Source organism: Anas platyrhynchos, chromosome 5, assembly GCF_047663525.1.
Source record: "Anas platyrhynchos isolate ZD024472 breed Pekin duck chromosome 5, IASCAAS_PekinDuck_T2T, whole genome shotgun sequence".
NCBI classification, from domain to species: domain Eukaryota; kingdom Metazoa; phylum Chordata; class Aves; order Anseriformes; family Anatidae; genus Anas; species Anas platyrhynchos.
The window spans coordinates 4,144,255-4,165,777 of record NC_092591.1 but is presented as its reverse complement, the minus strand read 5'-3'; the positions used below and the strand labels follow the sequence as shown (position 1 = coordinate 4,165,777).

The following is a 21,523-nucleotide window of genomic DNA, read 5'->3' as shown; positions in this document are numbered from 1 at the left end:
CACTCCCGGTCCTTTATGCCAATCCTGATCCTGATCCCTGTCACTATCCCAATCCCAATCCCCAATCCCAATCCTTGATCCCCAACCCTGATCCCAATCCCAATCCTGATCCCAGTCCTGATCCCAATCCTAATTCCAATCCCGATCCCGGTCCCTTATGCCAATCCCAATCCCAACCTTGATCCCAATCCCAACCCCAACCCGCGGCGCTCCGAGTCCGGCGGGCTCACGGCAGGGACCTCTGATGACGTCGCGGCGGCTCCAGCCAATGGCAGCGGCGCGGGCGGTATAAAGCGGGCGGCTGAGGCGGTGGCTCCTGAGTCCTGAGGCAGCGCCGGGCGGGCGGGATCCGCGTCAGGGCGGGGGGGACGGTGCCGGGTGCCGAGCCCCGGCACTTGGGGAGGGTCCTGAGCCCTCAGGGGGGCGCCGAGCCCCACCGCAGCGCCCTGCCCGGACCTCTCGGGGCCCGATCCGTCCCCTGATGGCGGCTGCACGGAGCTACAACGGGTACCCGCGGCAGGACGGGCCGCCCTCCCCGCCGCTGGGCTCGGACCCCAAGCCTCGCGTCCCCTCCTTGCCCGGCGGCGGTGGTGAGGGCTGGAGGGGAGAGCGGCCCCGCAGCGAGGAGGACAACGAGCTGAGCCTGCCCGGCCTGGCGGCTGCCTACACCTCCATCCTGCGCTCCCTGGGCGAGGACCCGCAGCGCCAGGGGCTGCTGAAGACGCCCTGGAGGGCGGCCACCGCCATGCAGTTCTTCACCAAGGGCTACCAGGAGACCATCTCCGGTAGGAGCCCGGGGGGTGGAAGGGGAGAAAAGGTGTTTTTTTAGGGGATTTGTGTTCCTATGGGGTCGGCTGTGGGCTGGGAGCGTCTCTTTTGGCACCTTCAGGTGGTTTTTGGGGTGAGGTGTGAGGAGATAGGGTTCAGTGGTTTTGTGCTCCTCCTGCCCTTTCCTGTAAGGACAGCACCCGGCACAAACTAATAAAAGCTTTGGGACACCAGGGAATTCCCCCTTCTGCTTCCTCTTACAGTGAGAGGCAGGTTCCTGGTGCTGACACGGGGCTGGGTGCGGGTCAGGAGGGTGCTGAGCATCCCCAGAGCACTGCTCCTGTGTGAGCCTGCCCCAAAACCACACCGTGTCCATGAATGAAAGGGCTGAGCTCCCAACCCATCCCTCTGTGTGCTCTGCTTCACCTCGGAGGCTGGCTTCCTCATCTACTTTCTCTTTCGCTTCTCAAAATCGCTGCCTTCTCTGAAATCCCATTGCATACAACTTCCAGCGTTGACTTACTCACGACTGGCGGTATTTGTGCCAACGTCATGCCTTAGCTCCCCCCAGGAGCAGCACTTCTGCCTTGACCTTTGTCTTTCTTTATGGCTAAACCTGGTTTTCAGGCTTGTGTCTAGCTCAGGGCTATGCTGGCTGTCATCCCCCTCCTGTTTAGCCTTGCTGCACGGGGTGTTTGGGATGAAACTTTGGGGTCTCACAGGGTGATCCTCTGCTGGGAAAAAGTTCCTGCACTTGAGGACTGCACTTGTTGCTTTATCTTGTTGCTTTATCGCTGTGAAACACGGGAGGTGTCGTAGTCAGGAGGCTTTTTGGTGATAATCTCTGTGAATTTCTGTGCTGAGAGTTTGCTGCCTACCTGAAGTCCTCTCTTAACCTTGCCATGGGTCTCCTGTACAGGGAAAGTTAAACTAAACTGATTCCTTAATTTTCCAGTAGCTTCTTCCTTCTCCAGTGGGTACCTTGGGACCCCGATTAATCTGTCCCAGTCTCATGCATTTCATTGAGCAGAGTAGTTCTGGACAGTCCCCTGCCCTGAATGCTCATCGTGGGGGAGCTGTGTTATACTGGAGAATAAAGTGTTAGTGTCACTGCTAGGTGCTGTGCTCCTGCACTGCTTTTTTGTTCCTTTCCTAGCAATTCAAAGGAAGCTGTGATGCTAGCATCCCTTCCTGTGTCAGATCCTTTTACTTGTCAGCTACTCATCTCCTTACACAATGCTCAGCTTCCAGTCCTCCTGCTCTTATTAGTGTAATGGGGAGGGGAAATGAGCTGTAGTTGAAGGACGAACTAGGAAATAGTTTGGGAATGGTGGTAGTTGTGGGGCTGTTGCTCCTGTTGCTTGTCTCTGCTGCAGCATCTGTTTGTGCTGTCACTTGGTTGTACTCATACAGCTGGCTGCCTAGCCAGGCTGTGAAATGGACCAGCAACTAAAAAAAGAGAAAAGGGGGGAAAAGAGGAAAGAGGGGAAAAATGTCCTTTCTCTGCTTTATTTTGAAGCTTTTGTTCCCTCACATGGAACTACCTGGCTATGCATATGTTAAAATAGTGGTTTGTGGGATATTGAGGTGTGGGTTCAAGTCTATTCCCCAGCAGGGAGAAGACAAGATGTGAAAAAGACTTACTGTTACAAAATCTCTGAAATAAATACAAAAAGTTTCTGAAATAAAAGCTCTGTGGTGGTGATTATACAGAGGGCTAGAAGCAAGGTGTGCTGCAACAAGTACGTGGCCCCAGCTGAGCTCCCAGCCTGTGTGAATGGGGCTTGGCTGTGCAGCCAGGAGAGTGGCAACAAGAAATTGGGGAAGGGAGTAAGGTTGGTACAGCTACAGGCTTTACAATCAGCATCCTGTCTGTCTGCTTGGGTGTCTACCCTGGGTAGGCAGGGGAAAAAGCAACTCACTTCCGATGACATTTTAACTTATTGCATCATTTCTGTGTTCCTGTGTGGGAAATGTATTCCCAATTTACGAAATCTCTTGAAGGCTGGACCGTGTGAAGCTGAAAGTATGCCAGAGGAGGTCTGCGGTGTTCGGTGAGCTTGGCCACAAGCTTTGCTTGAGGGAGGTGAGAACGTAGAGGTGATGGGATTGGTCCCAAAACTAAGCTGCCTGACTGCCTCGAGTGCTGCCTGCTGCTCTTAGAGGTTCGTGATGAGTGGTGTCGTGCTCTCGCTTGTCACTGAATGTTTCTGGGTGCAGTCAGGATGCCTGAAGCTTTAGGTACGGTGAGGGATGATGGCCTCACCTGCCCTGCAGCAATCTGTCCTGAGGTGGAGAACTGATGGTACATGTAGAGAATCGGATATGAGGAACCCTGAGTGCTTTGGGAAGCAGCTGAGCTGATGTTTGCTGACTTCTGTGCAAGCCACACAGGTATTGCCTTTCCTTCTGAGCATTAATTTACTCTTAAGAACAAAACTCCTACTTTTTTTTTGTTAGGGTGTCTGAGAACATCAATACTTCTGGGGTATGCATAAATATGCTGGGTGTCTGTTCTCTCTTCCTGGGTGATGTCACTCTGCTTCGGTGCCAGCTGCTCACATTTGTATTTCTGTACTCCCCTAACTTAAAGTAGTGCCGTAGGGAAGATGGCATCTGAGTTCTGTCCCCTCTCTCCCCTGGGATTTCTGTGAGCAGCAGAGAACCAGACTGTGTTACTTCCTAGCTTGTTTTTGACAGCGCAGAGTAAGTGTTCCTGCTTTACCTTCATTCATCTTTGCTATCGGTGTTCTGCAGCTGGCCAGTGTTATTTCAGAGCCATTCGTAGAGTTTACTTGCTAAATATCTAAATCACTCTTACTGTTCTTTCTGGATGCATTCTCCTATTAATCCTGGCTTTACAAAAGGCCTCTGCCCTTAGCTCTTTCCTTGACAAAATGTATTCACGTGTATTGATCTCATTGCCCAGGGAAGCTGTGGATGCCCCATCCCTGGAGGTGTTCAAGACCAGGTTAGATGAGGCCCTGGGCAACCAGATTTAGTGGGTGGTGTCCCTGCCCATGGCAGGGGGTTGGACCTGGGTGGTCTCCAAGGTCTCTTCCAACCCCAGCCCTACTGTGATTCTCATTCTGTAGTCCTAATAATCAAACTCTGGTTCTCATTCTGTACTGCTAATCATCAAACTTTCTTCGGAGGTGTGAGAATGCCTCTAGGGATTTAAAGTAAAATCCCTCCTGGAGAGCTGACCTAAAAATGCTGGCAGTTCACACCAGGACATGTGTAGATTAGTAGCCACTACAGGATGCCAGCAGTTTTGCTCTTCAATTCCATGCAATGCTTCTGCATCAGCATTCAAGACCATCTTTTTTTTTCCTGAGCCAGGGTCAGATTTATTGACTTCTTACCACTGGGAATAAATTATAATAAAATAGTAACCTGTTCTCTTGGGTAACAAAAGTAGTCTGCTGTTATTAGCAGGCTGCATTGAACACTCTTACAGCTTTCAGGCAATTGCCTGCCACGCAAAGATGAAACCTTGGGAGATCTGTCCTTCCACCAGTGAAGTCTTCACGTCACACTTGGAGGTGCAGTCTGTGGGACTATAAATGTTACACAAGTGTGTGCAAATGCAGAGTGAATTTGTGGAATAAAAAGGCTGAGGACTGTGCCAGCTTGTAACTGGAGCTGAAGACTCGATCTTGCTAAGTGGTGAGTTCCAGAAGCACTGAAAGTCAAGGATGCTGGCTTCAAAAACTAAACTCCAAAGGAGTTCTGATTGAGCAATCCTGTAGGAGACATCAGGCACCGAGCTGAGCAAGCTTCCTGTGACTGCAGAAGGAAGCTGACTTGTTCTCATTGCACTCAAGTCCTTCAAGCAGAATGGCACAAGCATTAAATGTTGGTTGTTACATGAATAAAAGCTGAAAGACCTCACTGGTCACCGCGCTGGTTTCCAAGCAAGCTGGGAGGTTCACTGTCCTTTCAACATAATAGGGAAATGACAATTAGAAATACTAGAAGGTAACTTTGCTTTCTGAACCTGTTTCTGAAAGGCTGCATGTGTTTTATTTGCCTTAAAGCTAACTGATACTACTACACAGCTTCTTGTTTTAAAGCAAACAACACCTGAAGCCGAATACCAATAGGTTAACACCTGCTGCAATGTGTATGTCACTGCCTCTCATTAGTTTGTGCCCTCTTATGGTGGAAGGTGAATAAATGCAACCCTAATACTTCACCTTCTTCCCTCTGTGGTTTTATTTTCATAGATGTAGCCATAGAACAAGCTTACAAGTTTTCCAAGCCTACTCAGTTTGCTGTGGGTGAGAGGTGCTAAGCATCCCCATGTAGGAATAGACAGGCAGCTCCTTAAACAAACAAGGCTGTTTGATCAGCAGCACTGCCCTTTGCCGAGAGCTGGTGAGTTGTTTCTTTCGTTTCTGTTAGTGGAAGCAAGATGCTGCTCTTCTCTTCCTTCATATAGGTGTGATAGTCTAATGTATAACTTAAATATCTGCCTTATTGGTAGCATGGCCATGGCTTGTTTCTTCCAAACTGGAGGGTGGGAGAGACAGGATTGTTCACAGTAAGGTTCTTGGGGGTTTCTTTCCTCTACCCCGACCCCTTGTGTGGGTGAAGCTTACTGTGAACTTACCAGGATGGTCTCCCTGACCATTAATATTCAAGCAACACCAAACTTGATAAGCTTGTTTGGGTTTTGTCAAGAGTTTATTAAATATCTTAACCTCTTGGATCGTACGCTATCGAAGAGGTCTGATCTTTTCATGTTGCTTTTTCAAAGCATTGTTTTGTCTTCTGATTTTTCATTTGTTTTGATTACAGAAAGGAGTGTGGATGGGGAACTTCCAGCACCTTCTGTGACATGAGATTTCTGAGACATGAGTTATTGAAATCCTGATGCATTTTAATGAGCATCTCCATAACCCTGCTTTCCCTCGTATTAATAAATCTGTTGGTAAAGGAAACAGATTAGAGCCTAATCTGAGTTTCATCTGAGAGTCTGCAATAACTGATCTCTTAGGAATAGACTTAAATCTCGCTGCAACGTGGAAAGTGTCTTAAAGTAAACGAATCAGTAAAGATGATGGCCAAAATTAGTTGAATATCAATGCTGCATTTCCTCTATTTGCCTCTACAAAATGAGCTGTAAAAGAGCTGGACCAGATGCATGATTTCTGGTGGCTGAAGAATGACGTTTTGCTGCAGAAAATGTTCCTTTCTGGAGTGGGTTGCCTATTTCCAGCCCTCGGGTGTGGCAGTGATGAAATCTGAACCATTAGTCATCAACTTGTAACTTCTTACAAGGGGGAATGGGCTTAAGTTGCGCCAGGGGAGGTTCAGGTTGGATGTTAGGAAGAACTTCTTCATTGAAAGGGTTGTTAGGCATTGGAACAGGCTGCCCAGGGAGGTGGTGGAGTCACCATCCCTGGAAGTCTTCAAAAGACGTTTAGATGTAGAGCTTAGGGATATGGTTTAGTGGGGACTGTTAACGTTAGGTCAGAGGTTGGACTCGATGATCTTGAGGTCTCTTCCAACCTAGAAATTCTGTGTGTGATTCTTCTGTCTGATGTCCCTTCCTTCCTGGTAGGAAGGTACACGATGGTGAGGAAGCCACGTGGTGCTAATGCCTCCTTAATTTTTCTCTTCAGCTTTTGAACTCTCCTGCCTGTTCAGGGTCATGCTGTGGCTTAGGCTGTGTCTCCTTCCAGAGTGCTTCAAGGCTTCCTGAAGTAAGTGCTAATTCTGTTGTGAATTGGCACACCCAGACCATCCCGAAGCCATTAGCTTCCTGCAGGTCTACAGACTCTGTATGAGCATTTGTAGCCTGAGTCTCCTCCCTGTATGTGTAATAAATTCCAGTACCTTTCTAGTGCAGTAAGTCTCTTGTTGCTTGTCTGCACCATTTTTTCCAACTACAGTTCCGTAGTATCAACACACAAATAAATGCAAAGCTTCAGTTTTGATTCTGTCTTAATATTTAGCAACAACTGAGAGCTTTTCTAGCAGTTTTCTTCCAGATTTGGTTCAGACCCTGTAGCCTCCTGGCTTTCCTGCCACACATTTGGCTGTTAGCTCAGGCTTCCTGCTCTGTTACATCTCTCTTTGGATGAAGAGGAACTTCTTCCCAAGCAAGCCAGCCAAAGGTATCTGGCAGTGTACCTGAGCTGAGTTTTCCACCTCAGCAAGCAGTTGCTCTGGTCTCTGGCTCATCACACTGCAGTTTTGGAGCACCCTCCTGCTCCCTGCCTGTTCCTAGGTCACACCAGGTGTTGTGCAGGCTGCTTTGTGCTCCTGGCAGAGCAGAAGGAACCTGAGCTCTGCCTGTGGTTTGGTTTTCTCATGTCCCCATCAGGATGGGTGAGCTCATGGGACAATATCAGTGCATGTGAGGGTGACTCCATCCTCTTGACAGCAAACAACCCTCGATTTCTCTCTTTTCTAGAGAGAAACAGCTCATCATGAGAACAACCTGTGAGCATCTCAGTCTTTTTGTCTCAGAGCCAGCAGCAGACACCAGGTGCTGTGAAGCCGAAGCAGTGCTGCTCTGCGGAGCGCTGTCATCCCTCATTCCCTTCACCTCCCGAGCCAGCTGCGGGGTGGGCTCTCTCTGGTTGCCAGAGGTGCTTCTGCTTTCCTGTGTCACATTAAAGCCATGCAAATAGTTTCTATAGCAACAGGTCTTTTTTGCTTAGCTCTGACGCAAAATCCCGAAAGGTCTTTCTCGTTCTGCCTTCATCCAATTCCGATTTCTGCTTTTATCAACTCTTTTTGAAGATAAAGGGGGAAAACTAATTCAGTTTTGTTTCAGGAGTTAACTTGCAGCACAAGCGACTGTTTAGTTCTTAACAGCCTGCTGAAGTTTCTGCAACAGGACTTGAACTCTGGGCTGAAAGAAACCTCAGCTGGAATAATCTAGAGATCATCCCCAACTAAACATTTAATGTTTGTTCATGTTCCCTTCCTCCCAGCCATGTGTTTTTATCCAGATCTTAGCATTTCCTTAATGTGGTGTGTCTAGGCTTAGGCAGCAAGCTCCCTTAGTTTTCCTGGCGTGGCAGGGAGCACAAGCAGTGTTATTTGCAGGCTCCTTTAGCTTACAGGGAGGTTACTTTGTGCCTCCCCTTGCTCAGAGGTTGAGAGGCTCTGAACAGGCCAATGCTGCAAGCAGAGGGGATGTGAGTCCCGTCCTCTCACTGCAGTAGGTCCTGGCATCAGTGGCCAGGAAAAGTCTGGGGCTGGAGTAAAAGTTTCTGAGGGCTCCAAATGAGGAAGCCAAGAGGAAGCTGAAATCCAGCTGCTGAAGGAGGTGCTGTGGCCTAGGTAGAATAAAAGAACAGGCAAAGAGGTACAAAATTGTCCCCAGCTTTGCTTCTGGACTGCTTAATCCGAGGCCCTGTTTCCCCTTCTGCCCTGTGAGCTTTGTTACACTCTCTAGAACATGTGCTGCAGGCTCTGGGCTAAGCTCGTTGAGGCCTTGTTTGATGCTACTGCAAATTGAATGACTGGAGAAAATAAAAGGCGAAGTTAGACAAAATGGCATTGCCTCTCTGCAAAGCGTTTGAGTCTTTGCCAAGCAAGTCTCTCCTGGGTAATTACTGCAGGCAAGTGCTGCAGCAGGACCTAGCACGGCGTCTTGTCACAGCTACTCCTGCCTTGCTTGTTGGTGATTCAAGGCTTGGATATGAAAGGGTTTCATGTTGGGGTAGGGATGGGATTGCTACTAATGTTCCAAAAATCTGGGGTGCAAAATTGTTAAGATGTGCATAAATAAGAAGTGTGAAATGCCCCACAGCTCTGTGCTCCTGTTCTTGACAAAGATCTGATTGCCTCCATGCTTCTAAAACTTCCTTTGAGAGGAGGCATTACCCAAACTGCTATGGCTAAGAGAAGCTACAGAGAAGATAGGCAACAGGATGGGTGGCCTTTGTGTTCCTGGTTAGTTGCTTTAGCCATGGGAGGGATGCATTTTGTTCCTGAAGTTGTTTGTGGGATACTTTGCAGGTCCCAACCTCCTTTTCCCATCTCAACCTTCTTTTCCCCAGCCCTGAAATAGGGCTACCAGCTGTCTCTGTAATAAAACATGGCTCTTCAGCACCCTGGCAGTAGATCATGGTTCCTTAGATAAAGTCTGTAAGGATCCATTCATGTATCTTATAATGAGTGTGCATATGCACATGTATAAATGTCTGTGTATATATATGAGGCTCTTCCACGTTGAAATACCTTCTACTGAGGTTTTGACCTTCTGCTGCCACACGTTCCTGTGGCTTGCAACAAGAATGTGGCTACTTCTGATTCTCCACGAGTGTGCTGATGTAATTCTGTATCTAGCATCGGGCTCTGATATGCTGCTGGTGGTCTAATAACAGCAGCAGTCGCTCTAGAGACTCTTCTCGGGTCTGTTTGGATTTTGTTTTAATAATGCGGGGCGTAGTAGCAGGCTTTGTGAAACCACTGTTTGCCTTTCAGCTCTGGAAATGGCACACCTGCGGAGTGCTGCGTGGAGGAGCTGAGAACCTCGACTGCTGCTCTGTCTCCCCCGTGTCCTGCTCTGTTCCAAATTCTGGCTCTTTCTGGCTGAATTCATAGTAATACAACTGCACGGTGCTTCCCACGTAATCAAAAAATCTCTCCAGCGGTGTCTGGTGCAAGCTGGACCCTAAAATTTAAAGGACAAAATCGTGTGCCTTCACAGCCTTGTTTCCTGGCCCCTTTCGTGCCCTCCGTCCCTGTTCTCTGACCTGATCGAAAACCTTCTGGGGTTCAGCCTCGTTGTTTTGCAGGTTGCCAGCCCTTCTCGGGAAAGGACGTGCGTTGCAGGCAGAACATCTTGCGCACAGTTTCCAGGGTTACCTGTGTAGTGCTGATAGCAAGCAGGAAATTAAAATGCTCCGCGATGATGATACGTTATCGGCAACAGATGGTGGCCATTAGGTGTACGTACATGTCAGGGGGAGGCATCGAGGCACTGGGAGCAGACACAACTATTAGATTTGTGTAATCATCACCGCAGGTGCTGGGCTGCACGGTGCATGAAGCCGGGCAGTCCCTGAGCACCTCATCGGGCCGTGGTGTACCCTGCTGTGGTTCCTGGAAGTACCTCCAAGCAGTCTGTGTGGCTTCAAGCGAACTTCCTCGCAGAGTTTCACGTGCTGCTATCAGCCCTCCTGCCCGGCTAGTTCTCTCTTGCTGTTCTTTTTCTCTCCGTATCATCTCTTCTTTACAGCTGTTCCCTCTCGTCCTTCAAAAGGCTCCCTCTCTTACCTTGTTCTGCTTTTAAGTTCTCCAAACGTGGTCCAGCTTGCTCTAGCTTTTTGTGGAGACCGCAGTAATCTGCTCTACCCTGCATCAGGATTGCCTCGGGACACATCAGGGGGCTGCTAAATACAGAAAATCAACCAAGGGGCTGTTTTGCTGAGCTCTGGGACCAGCAGAGTCCCATGCTATACGGTCCTTTTCTTACTGAGCTGTCTCTTCCTCTTATCTTTATGGGTTTTTCCACATTAATTCTGTTAAGTCTGAGACGTGGGATTCAGATGGGATGTACTTCTGCGTGCCTGTTTCAGTGTGAGACAGCAAATGTCTCTCTGATCTGTGGCTGCAGATCTCTGTACTAAACAGCCTAAACAGCTGCTGGTTGGTGTGCCTCAGGGTGAAACGCTTCCAGGGCACAGAGCTTCCTGGAAGAGAGTGGTGCTGATGTTAAAGTGTTTGAAAAAAACACTGTGATAGCTAGCTATTACAAATTATAAGTTAAATAAAATATAATAGGCTGAGTTCTGGCATAACACATGGGTAGTCTGATATAGCACTGTGGCAATTGTGGTTCTGTGCACACCAAACGGTGCTACTCCTTACTTCCCTCATCGTAACCCTGAAATCCATAGCTCTGGGAGAGCTTTGCACTTGCCACAAGCTTTGTCAGAACTGTCTGGAGGAGCCTTCCGTGCTTGTGCGTGTAACTTCTTAATGCAAATGTTTAATTTCAGATGTTCTGAATGACGCCATCTTTGACGAAGACCACGATGAGATGGTAATTGTGAAGGACATAGACATGTTCTCATTGTGTGAGCATCACCTCGTTCCATTTGTTGGAAAGGTAACTCTTCCTTACAAAGCAAACATGGGGAATACATGATAAAAGACCTGAAGTACATGTAAAAGACTTTGTAGCTAGAACTACAAAGCTTTTAAAGCTGTAAGTATTTACTGCTTACGGCTATGATTCTAGAAGTTAATCTCCAGAGAATACAAATAAGTAAGACCTCCTTAATGTGAGTTTTATTTGGATTTAAAGCTCCTAAAATATAATGCTCAACCTTTCCTGGTCTAAGTAATCTAATGGTTTCTGACATTTCATATCAAAGCTCTTCTTCGTGAAGCAGCAGCAAGCCTTGGGGGCAGACATCTTGATATTAAACCAGCTCACCCTGCACGCTGTCTCTGTCACGGATTTAGCTGCTGGCTCAGAGCTATCTGGTGCACATTCATCTCGGGAGCCCCCATGAACAGAGCAAATTCTGTTCAGCAGCCCTGTTTTAATTTGGCTAGCAGGAGACCGCATAGGTTGGGACTCCTGTGAAAGGGGCTGGTGTTTCAGGTGCTGTTGAAATCAGGGTGCCAATAGCTTAATTCTTCCCCTGCCATCCCCAACAATGAAAAACACAACAAAAAAGCACCAAAGCTCCACTTAACATCTGTAAATTCAAAGAGTTCAAAATTGGTAGCTGTTTCTGCAAGCCTTAGCCTCTTCATTCTCATATCAGCAGAGGAGGATGGAGCTTAGTCTAATCCATATGTTCTACTATTAAGTACTCACAGGGCAGAGTAGCAGGTGCTTTTGTTTTCTATAAAATTTTATCAGTACCACATATGTTCCAAGTAAACTGTCTCCCAAGAAATAAAATACCTGAACAGAAACCAGCTGCTTCTTCAGTTGAGTCAACTCATCTGCTTTCTTTTCTCAATGTTGGTTTTATACCAGAGAACGAGGTAACTTCTTTTACTGTGGAAGCTTTCTGTTTCTATTACACATGCTGTCTATTCTCTTCGTGACTTCTGTGGCAATGTATGCATTCTTTTTACATCCAGCTGTTTAGCCTGTGTGGTTTGGAGAAATCTGCAAACACCGAATTGGTCCTGCTTCGTATAATGGTCTGCTAAATGACTTGGTATGCCTCTACATATTCTCAGACTAACCATTCCCCTGTTGGGTACATCAAACAGCCTGCAAATACAGAGCAGTAGGTCTTGTGTTTGCAGTTCTATCTCAAATAAAATCAAGATTTTTCACAAAGAAAGTACGGGGAACAAGATTCAATACTTATTTTTAGTTATGTCTCTTAATTTACCTAAAATGTTTCATGTCTTTTCAGGTGTCAGTGGGTTGATTACCCAACAGAAGTGATAGGAATGAGCAAGTTAGCCAGGTAATTAGGTGCACTGTGGTACCTTTAACTGCAGGTACAGCAATACAGGATTCTGAGATGGGGCCTCTAGGCAAAGCACTGAGACACAATTCTATACTGATACTCCCCTACTGTATCTTGGCTAATTTTTCAAGTCTCTGGTACAGTGACATAAAATGCTGGTTTATAATCTGTTAAATTGTAAACCCACTTGATTTCAGTAGCCCATGTTGCTTTTTAAATATCAGGAAGCTAAGTGCCTTTCCCTTGCTTGTCAGATCTGAGCACTTTTCTGATCTGTAACTTATTTTAAACTAGTACAGTTACCCATTTTTATGAATGTTCAGCAAATCCATATTCAAGCAGAGTAGAAGTCAATTTATTCATACAGTGATCTATGGTATTACCAATAACACGTGAGGTGGCATTAAAAATAGTAAAAAAAAATAAATAATAAAATAATAATAATCAGTACATGCAGCCTGATTTTGGTGGCAAAGAACTTGCCATCAGAACTTTTACCTGAAGTACAGTCCCTCTCCCTCCCTTTTCCTGCATCTGCTTTGGGTCTTGAAAGAAAAGTGTGTATTCTAGAGAAACAGTGCTGTGCTGAGTAATAAAGCCTTCTTTTTGTACCCAAATGTAATAGTGTTCTGGGGCATTCCTGAGACTTGGAACATAAGCCTTGACTCATGAGGAGTTGTGATTTTTCTCTCCCCTTAACCTATTCTGCACACGGACACTGACCTCACCAGGCATTCACAGTCTTGTTTAACTCCACAGTTTTTCAGGCTTGCATGGTGGCATGTTCCTCCCACATGCTAAGACTCCTGGACTGTTCCAGAGTTAGTTCTGGGGCAGGTGTGCATCTCATTCTCTGTGCATGAGTTTCATATGTGCGTTTTAAAGTCTGCTTTTGGTTCTGCTAATGGCTTGTTCTCCTCTGCCTAGGTACATATTGGCTATCTTCCTAACAAACAAGTACTTGGCCTCAGCAAGCTTGCTAGGTAAGTGTTAATGTAATGAAAGTGATGCTAATTTGTAAAAAGGATTCCAAGCTGTGCTAACCGTGTTAATCTTTCTAATCTGGTCCCCCTGTAAAGCTCAACACACTTTGTGTCCTGGATTTGGATTTAGACCAATCCTCAGCATTATGTTTTTTGTGTGGAGAGGACAGACAAGTATTAGAGCTCTGTTAATTCACGTTACAGTTGACTGTAGGAGAGAGCCATAAACTTCTGTGCATCCATCCAAAGCTCTGGTGTCTCAAGGGACTACAGAAGGAAGAACAAGTGGGGAATCTTGGTCATGTTTAAGGCAAGCCACCAAAACCAGCAGGGACCTCTAGCTGTTACTTCTTTGTTTGTAAATTTACCGATAAGAACAAAAATCCCAAACTGTAAATGAACACGTTGTCTGGATAGAAATTGAATCTAAATCTGTTAGCTGACTTCAGGATAAATTTGACATTTCTTTCTTTCACTCCAGGCCTGCTGAGAAAGCTGTGGGGCAGATTCTATAGATAAGGCTCAGCCTTACAAACAAAGTAATTAGGATACACTTGAAAAATCCATTTGTTATGTAAAATAGCTTTTTCCTGAGCCCTTGGATCAGTTGTTGCACTGAATCGTGTTATGAAGTGATAATCCCTAGCTCTGGTGAGGAAGGGGATGGCAGATCCCTTAAATAGATGGACGATTGGGCAGCAGAGTGGAAGGGGTGTCTTTCAACAATCTTGAATCTTGGAAAAAAAAGCTGTCTGTAGTTCAGAAAGACCACATAGGACTTACACTTTCCCTGACACATCTGTTAATCTTTCTGTAGTTCCAATAATGCTAATGAGAATTAGCCTTGTAAATCTGCACGCCTGCTGGGTTTTCTTAGTGGTTAAGAAATGTGCAGGATATGACACTAGCGTGCTTTGAAATCAGTCAGCTCTGTTCTGTGCTCTGTTTGCACAACAATGAATTTGGTTTGGAAGCAGAAGGGCCCAGGTCGCATCTTGGTTAATGTAACCTCACGTTGCAGGGAGACCATCTTCCAGCAGTGCTTGCAAGAGTGAAATTTGCTCTGATTAAAAGTCTGAAGCCATTAAACACTTAATTTTTTTGTAAACGTCTACTGTGACTGCAGTCAACTGTCTCCTGATACTGTAGGATGAGATTCGAACTGTCAGCACTGCAGCTGCTGGGTGGAAGATTGCTTTTTGTAGCTGCTTATGGTTAGGAACACCCTGATGTGTGGCAGTTCAGGGCTCATGTTGTGTGTTGGCTGGTACTTGTGTGGCTGCAACTTTATAAGTGGTGAGTTTTTAAGGATTTTTTTGAAGCTGGGGTTCTGGAGGTGGCCATCGTTCCTGAAGGGATTATGCCTTCGTTTCTGAAGGGCTTTAGGATCACAGTTGAAACACACATCAGTTGATTTGTGCTTGCTCTGGTCTGCAATTACCTCTCAATTGCTGGTTTAGAAAGGAGCTCAAAACTGTCTTGAATGCTTCTTAATGCAGCTGGCAACGTGGTGCTAAAAGCGTACAATTTTCCCACTCTTTATTCTCAGTATAGGAGTATGCTTGGATATGTGCAAGGCTTCCTGCGTTGTGCTTTAAAGGTTAAATCTTGCCTCTCCTTTCAGGCTAGAGTAAAACTCCCATACGCTACAATAATGAAAAGATTAGATTCTTGTATAACAAAATGTTCTCAGTCCGTGCTTGCTTTTGAGTGCTTACCATGAAGAGATTGGGGGGCCAAATAGTGCTTCTCTTTCTTGCCCTATATAATGCAACTAGTGTTCGAACAAAGATTTGTGAGGCTGTTGGTACTGTGCGCCTAATCTTTCGTAATAGGATTAGTCTAATGTGGTGTGTTTCTGGAGTTGTCATGACCTGTATTCTGTAAACAAACATTTTTCCTTGGATTTTAAGCTCAGGCTTGAAAATATTAATGCTGTTTTTACACAAGCACGCTTATGGGACTTGTAATACATAATAACAATCTAAAAAAAAAAAACCCTCAGCATCAACTTTTTCCTATCCATATATTTAATCTAAATATTGGATTGCTTTGTTTAAAATAGCTATAACACAACCATTTGATTTCTGGAGAGGAGTTTCTGCATATAATTCTCTCTCCAAAACAGCAGGCAAGTCTCATTGTCAGAAATGTTTCTTGTAACTAATGCCTCAGGCTGCCAGCCAGCATCTGTTTTTTGTCTAGTCTGACCAGATGGGTATTGAAGCTTTCTATAGCAACTTCTTAACATGGCCACTTGATGTGTAATTAAGCATTTTAGGTCTGCACGAATAACCCACTGAGTTACAGCTATAGGACATTTTCTTAAATGTGTGAATTTCAGTACTGTGGTGACAGATGATCAAAACCATCACTTGAATTGCTCCACAAATGGTTTGAATTTGAGGTCACCTTAGAGAAGGGCACTATGGTGATCCTTTGCACTGAAATGTGAAGGTTTGTTAGATATGTGGGTGGAGAGTATCTTTTGCATAAAAACAGTCATTTCTCATTGTTAAATCTGTGGTTAAATGCAAGAATCTAGAACGTTTCTTGCTTCAGTAGCCTTCTGGGAATTTGAGTATCTGAACTGTCCTTAAAGCAGCATTTGGTTTAAACTGAAGCAAAAGAAGGTAATCTGACCTCAGTTCAAGGATTAGCTTTCAGGGAGTCAGTGGGGATGGATTCCCTTGGAAGTGTGTGGTCCAGGTAGGTCATGGTACAAATACTCCAAAAGTAACAGCCAAACAGCAGATGCTCTGAGAAGTGACAGGGTTGCCCCTAAAACAGCTTGTGAGGTGGCAGATACGGGGCACCTGTCACTGAAAACAGTGATGTGGTAAGGGAAGCCTTGGAGCCGTGCCAACCATCACCTGGACTTCCAGGAAGGATGTGGATCAACACAATGGTCTTGTTTGGTAGTGCAAAGTAATTGTGAAGGTCAGGCCATGGTCATATAGGAATAACTAAAACAAATTGTCTTTTTCCTTTCTCTTCTAGGATTGTGGAAATATACAGTAGAAGATTACAAGGTAAACAGCTGAATCTGGATTTTTTTTTGTTGCTTGTACAGTCCTTTGCTAGCTAGCTTAAGGTACCTGTAATTATAGGTGGACTAGAGCTGTATCAATTCTTAAGTGTGTGAAGAAAAACTGTTCTTGAAAAGGTGTTTCTCATCTGTCAACTTATTTTGCCTCTGCATTTCCCTTGAGGGGTAAAACGTGCCTATGAAAATGGATGGAGGCAGTAACTGGTTCAGAGGATAAATGTGCTGTAAGATAGAGCTGCCAGGGATAACTGAACTAGCTGGATGCTGCTGGATATGAACTCCTCCACAGATAATTTGAGATGCCTTCCTGCTCTGAGGAGATGAGCCAACAGCAGGCAGCCCATAATATGGCAGCTGTCCCCTGAGACGCAGAGGAAGCTGCAGGAGTTGCTCCATGCCTTGGGTCAGGCTCAGCCTGCTCTCATTGTCCTGCAGTTAAATTTGGTCTGCTCATGGCAACAGAAGTCCCAGTGACCATTAGGTGTGAGACTGGGAAATAGCTGCAGGAAGTAAAGCTCTGGAGGACAATAGATTCCCTTAATTTGCTCTTTTTTATCTCAATTACCTTTCCTCAAAAATAAATTTTGTGCATGGGGAATGGATAATGCAGCGGTAAAGCTTAGTGAATAAATATGTAAAAAATGAAAGAATAGAGGAAAGCAAGAAAACTCTAACCACATAATGAGAAATGCAAGACCTATTATAACAAGTCACGGTAATGCAAATTCCTGCAAACATGTGTAATGGAAAACTCCCAGTATAAACAAGCAAATCAAAGGTCTGTTTCAGGATACAAAATATAAGCTAGGGTTTGTTGCTAACAAAACTAATTTAGGAAGACCAGATCTTGGGCAGGAAGCGGAGGGAACAGGCACACTTGGAAATGAGGATGCAGTATTTTGATGCCATCCTTTCTGTGATGTGTAGATGATGATGCATTCAAACTAGTCAGATTTAACAGTGGTTCTGAACTCCTTGTTCTCCTTTCAGTCCAGGAGCGCCTTACCAAACAAATCGCAATAGCCATCACAGAAGCCTTACAGCCCGCTGGAGTCGGAGTGGTTATCGAAGCTACGTAAGTTGCTCTGAGCTGTTCTGCTGCGATGTATGGGCTGGGGGAGATTCCAGCTGTGCTGCCTTTTGGCTCTCCAGCTGCTGCAGCTGTGTGCCGTGCTTCTCAGAGTGCAGGTAGGCAGGAGGGATCTCAGCCTGCTCGATGAAACGGCCTGGTGGGTTGGAGCTGGTTAAAGTGGGGGCTTGCCTTAAGCATTGTGGAGATGTGACAACTAGGAATGTGGTCAGCTGTCCCAGTTGCACTGAATCCATGTCCTGCCTACAATGCATCCCCTACAGCAGAGCTTGAGTCTAGCAACAGGCACGTCCTTGTGATCACGCTGGAAAAATCGGGATTTTGTAAGGGTCTAAAGAGAGAAGGCAGTGCTCAGGAGCTGAGAACTTGATTTTCTCTAGGGAACAACTGAGATCCATTGATTTTGACAAATCACCACGCTGGATTTGGAGGTTTTTTACTTCCACCATATTTAATGTGACCCTGTAAGAATCATCTGTTGTCTTCATGGCATGGCTTCTGCGAGTATGTCTGATTTATTGACGTTCCTCTCGTTTCTTCTAGGCACATGTGTATGGTAATGCGTGGGGTACAGAAAATGAACAGTAAAACAGTAACCAGCACAATGTTGGGGGTATTCCGGGAAGATCCAAAGACCCGTGAAGAATTCTTGACACTCATCAGGAGCTGAAACTGTTTTTCTCTAAATGCACTCTGGAGATTGTTCTGTCCAGTGTCACTGTCTGTTCTTACTTGTTCCTACATCTCACTCAAACTAAATTGTTGTGAATTGTTGTCATAGTCTTTGTTCAGTAAAAGACTTCTGATGGCAAATGAGAAGTGTAATGATGAGGTAGGCTCCTCCTGGATTTCCGATGATGCTGATATCACAGAATTACAGGCTACAAATAGGGTTTTGAAAATGCTTTTTCTCCATCTACAGAGCAGAATATACTGCTGTTAGGAGAAAAGCATGGTTTGGGAGTGAAATATGGATATTTATGAAATTGTTCTGTTAGTAGAATAAACACGGTGCAGCACAGGAAACAATTGCAAGGCTGTGGATCCTTGTAGGACCACTTACATGCTGCAGATACTTTTATCTGTGCTGAAAAGGATGGTCCTGAATTGTCTCTGGCTATACTTTATTACAAGTCCTGCAGTGGCTGTTTCAGTATCTGGATATGTGTTTTACCTCTTTGAGATGTTACCTCTGGTGGTGTTTTATATTCTCGCTAGTATTAACCCTTCTTTTTGTTGTTGAATTTGTTTGAGAATTTAAAACACACTTTTCCTACCCTCTTAACATGCAGGGAATTACCTCCTAAGTGATTTGGAACAGCGTTTTATCTCTCTATATTTATGCACCTTTTTCTCTGTGCCTCAGAAGGTCTCACCACTTGAACTGTCGGTTTCTTACTATTTTTAAGCAAATTTTAATGGGGTGGGTGGGTGGGGAACCCAGAGTCTGTCTGCAAAGAGCTAAGATATCCAAAGAGTTTTTTAATATTTGTCTTGAGTTTTCCTTCTTGGATTTCCATGAGCTAGACTAAGAAACTAGATCTAGTCTGATCTGAAAATGAAGATTTTTTTCAAGCATTTCAAGACTTGCATCTCTTCTACGTTGGACCAAAGGTGGGCACTGAAATCCTGGACACAGCACGTTGTACTTCTGCCTGTTGGCAGGTCATTCCAGGGCAAGGTAAACTGAAATGACAACGTATTTCATAAGAGCAATTGAGAAAAGCATTTCCATGGCCATCAAAATGAATTAAACCACAGTTTTCTGTCTATGTGGCAACCTCTGTATGTGGCAGCATTGGTACAAAAAGTTTCGGTCAGCTGGACTTGGCTGAACTTCTTCTACTTTGTTACAATTTTAATGGGAGTTTTGTAACTCTTAATTGGGAAAACATGATGCACAAATGGAAACCACCCTTCTCAAACGAAGCACAGGAGGCAAAACTTAACAAAGGAAATGTCAGCCAGGGTGTCAGATGCCCACAGCGCAGGTTCCCATAGTCACACTAGCTATGCTGAATATGAATCCAAGATGTTCTCTGTGCTAAACCTAAAAGGCAGCTCCTTGTCTGGCAGGCTGTGTCTTACCAACTTGTGTGCATTCCTGCCTGTCACACAACCCTTCTGGGGAAACAATGAAAATCAAGCCAGGTCAAATTTCCATTGAGCCTAAAGAACTTTAAAGAGCAGGAATCAGACAGGCTTAAAACAACAACACAAACACACCAGTTTATTACGGGAACTACCCTCTCTTCTCGCCAATAACCTCCTGTGTTTAATATAGTAGCTTTACCTTGGCCATCTTCACAGGGTTATTGAAAAAAATGTTTTATAATATTCTCTATCTTGGATTCTGCTGGGTTAGGTGCTACAGAAGCTCGTCTGCTAGCACGAACAAGTGTTGCACACTTATAAAATACACTAACTCTACAGCTTTAGTTCTCCTTAAATGATTGAGAGCAGTTATTGCCACTCTTCAGTCTTGGTTTCAAATATTCAGCTGAAAAGCCTTAAGTCCTTCTTGCCTGAAGTTCAGAGTAAAGCTCCTTTTTAGCTCAACAGTTGGGAGGTGAATTTGAGGACCAAAGAGGTGCACACATCTGTTTCCCTCTGCTCGCTTTAGTTGCTTGAAAACTGAGTCTCTGTAAACCACCTTCTTACTCCTGAGGTAGTGAAAAGTTTGTGTTTTAACCACTTATCTCTATTCAGGATAAAGTTCATATTGCACCACCGCTGTTTTTTTTATTTCCACGTGACCTGTAGTCCTTAAAACATACCTCTCTACTCGTGGCCTTGGATTTTGTTCACATATTTGTTGTAAGACTTGGTGCATTTTTGGGGAACGTTAATATTGGTCAAACACATGAGCTTTAACTACAACTAGTGTGTATATATGTATAGTACGTACAGCCTACTCCTGTATCACATGTTTGTTGTCTCTAAAACATTAAAGCACAGTATTATCCTTTGGAGTGGTAGTGTCCTTGATGGCTCTGAAAGGTGATGGCATCGTGTGAGGAAGTGGGAGGGGGAGATTTCTGGGCTTGCACGTGCTCCAGCCCTGTGGTGAGATGCTCGGTTGCTCTTCTGAAGCAGCACTTGTCCCTGCTTGCTGGCAGGGCACCAAAAAAATAATAAATCTCCATCAAGATTGGTGCAACTTCTCTTGTTCTCATGTTCAGTGTCATAGGAAGCAGCAAATATCTTGGAGCAAGGAAGGGGGGAGTAGGGGTTGCTCCCAAGTGTCCTTCTGAGGTCTCTTCATGCTTAACTCCTGCTCCTTTACATTGCCAGGCAGTTTCAAGAGGTGAGGTGGTGTCTGCTGCAGTTGGAGCTGTGGCTGCACCGACATGTGTGTCCTAAAAGCTGGCTACCTCCAGAGGGGAACACTTCTTGGGCTCATCTGCAGCCTGGATGAGAAAATGAGAGGCAGAAGAAATGAAATAGCTGTGTGAGTTAGCAGCCACTTTGCTAATCTCTTACCTATGGATCTGTGTCAAAGGACAAGATGAAACGGGCCAGGCTGGGGAAAAGGCAGCCAGAGAAGTTTTGGGGCTGCAGGCAGGGATGGGGAATGTGCTGGGCGCAGCACGCTGTGTGGGTGAGCTTCGTGGCAGTCACAAACGGAGGAGGAATAATGAATGGAAGCCCCCTCCGGTCTCGTGTGTGTTTTCTAAATGGGCAGTTCTGTTTGGACATGGCTCTCCTGGGAAGCCTCAGAGCACTTTTCTGAATTGTCTTTGTTGTAAAGCTGAGCTGCTTCTGCTTTTCTCACGGCTGTATGTTAAAGCTGGTGATTATGATGGGAAATATGGTGGGAAACAGCCTTTCTGCCAAAACAGACGCTTCTGCAAGAAGTCTTCTATTCCTTGCCTCTATTTTTTTTTTTTTTTTTAAGGTGTGGGATTTGAAAGGAACCTCCCTGGTTTTGTAATCGTGAAAAATCTGTTTGAGGTGAAAAAATACTCAGCTTGGAAGTGTTTACAGCTCAAAAAACCTGGTGAGAGTGGATGAGACGGCTAAGAACCAAAACTGTAAAAGAACCAAGCTCTGTTAGGAGAATGACAAACTCCTGTCCCTAAACTGCCCCACCCCAGGAGATCCCATCTCTTTCAGCACAGGCTGCATTTATTTCCTGATAACCTTCAGTGCTAACCTTCAGGAAATGGTTGCTTCTCAGGTACTTTTTGATTGCCACCCATGCAAGCAGCTCCTTTGT

At 45.3% G+C, this 21,523-nt stretch overlaps 1 protein-coding gene across 1 annotated transcript; it reads left to right on the top strand.

Moving 5' to 3' along the window:
* The first annotated feature begins 304 nt into the window (after positions 1-304).
* GCH1 (GTP cyclohydrolase 1) lies at positions 305-20,276 on the top strand. The gene is made up of 6 exons (XM_027459285.3): positions 305-785; positions 10,740-10,849; positions 13,110-13,165; positions 16,166-16,197; positions 17,205-17,289; positions 17,848-20,276. The coding sequence occupies exons 1-6, from the start codon at positions 482-484 to the stop codon at positions 17,972-17,974; spliced, it is 714 nt and encodes a 237-aa protein (XP_027315086.3). The 5' UTR covers positions 305-481; the 3' UTR covers positions 17,975-20,276.
* Positions 20,277-21,523: the final 1,247 nt, after the last annotated feature.

What these genes read in the sequence shown, in the direction of transcription:
- GCH1 (XM_027459285.3), top strand. Translation starts at nt 482, where the DNA reads ATGGCGGCTGCACGGAGCTACAACGGGTACCCGCGGCAGGACGGGCCG. An exon ending in TCGTTCCATTTGTTGGAAAG is followed by an intron (nt 10,850 to 13,109) that starts GTAACTCTTCCT and finishes TCCTCTGCCTAG; the next exon opens with GTACATATTGGCTATCTTCC. An exon ending in GGAGTGGTTATCGAAGCTAC is followed by an intron (nt 17,290 to 17,847) that starts GTAAGTTGCTCT and finishes CGTTTCTTCTAG; the next exon opens with GCACATGTGTATGGTAATGC.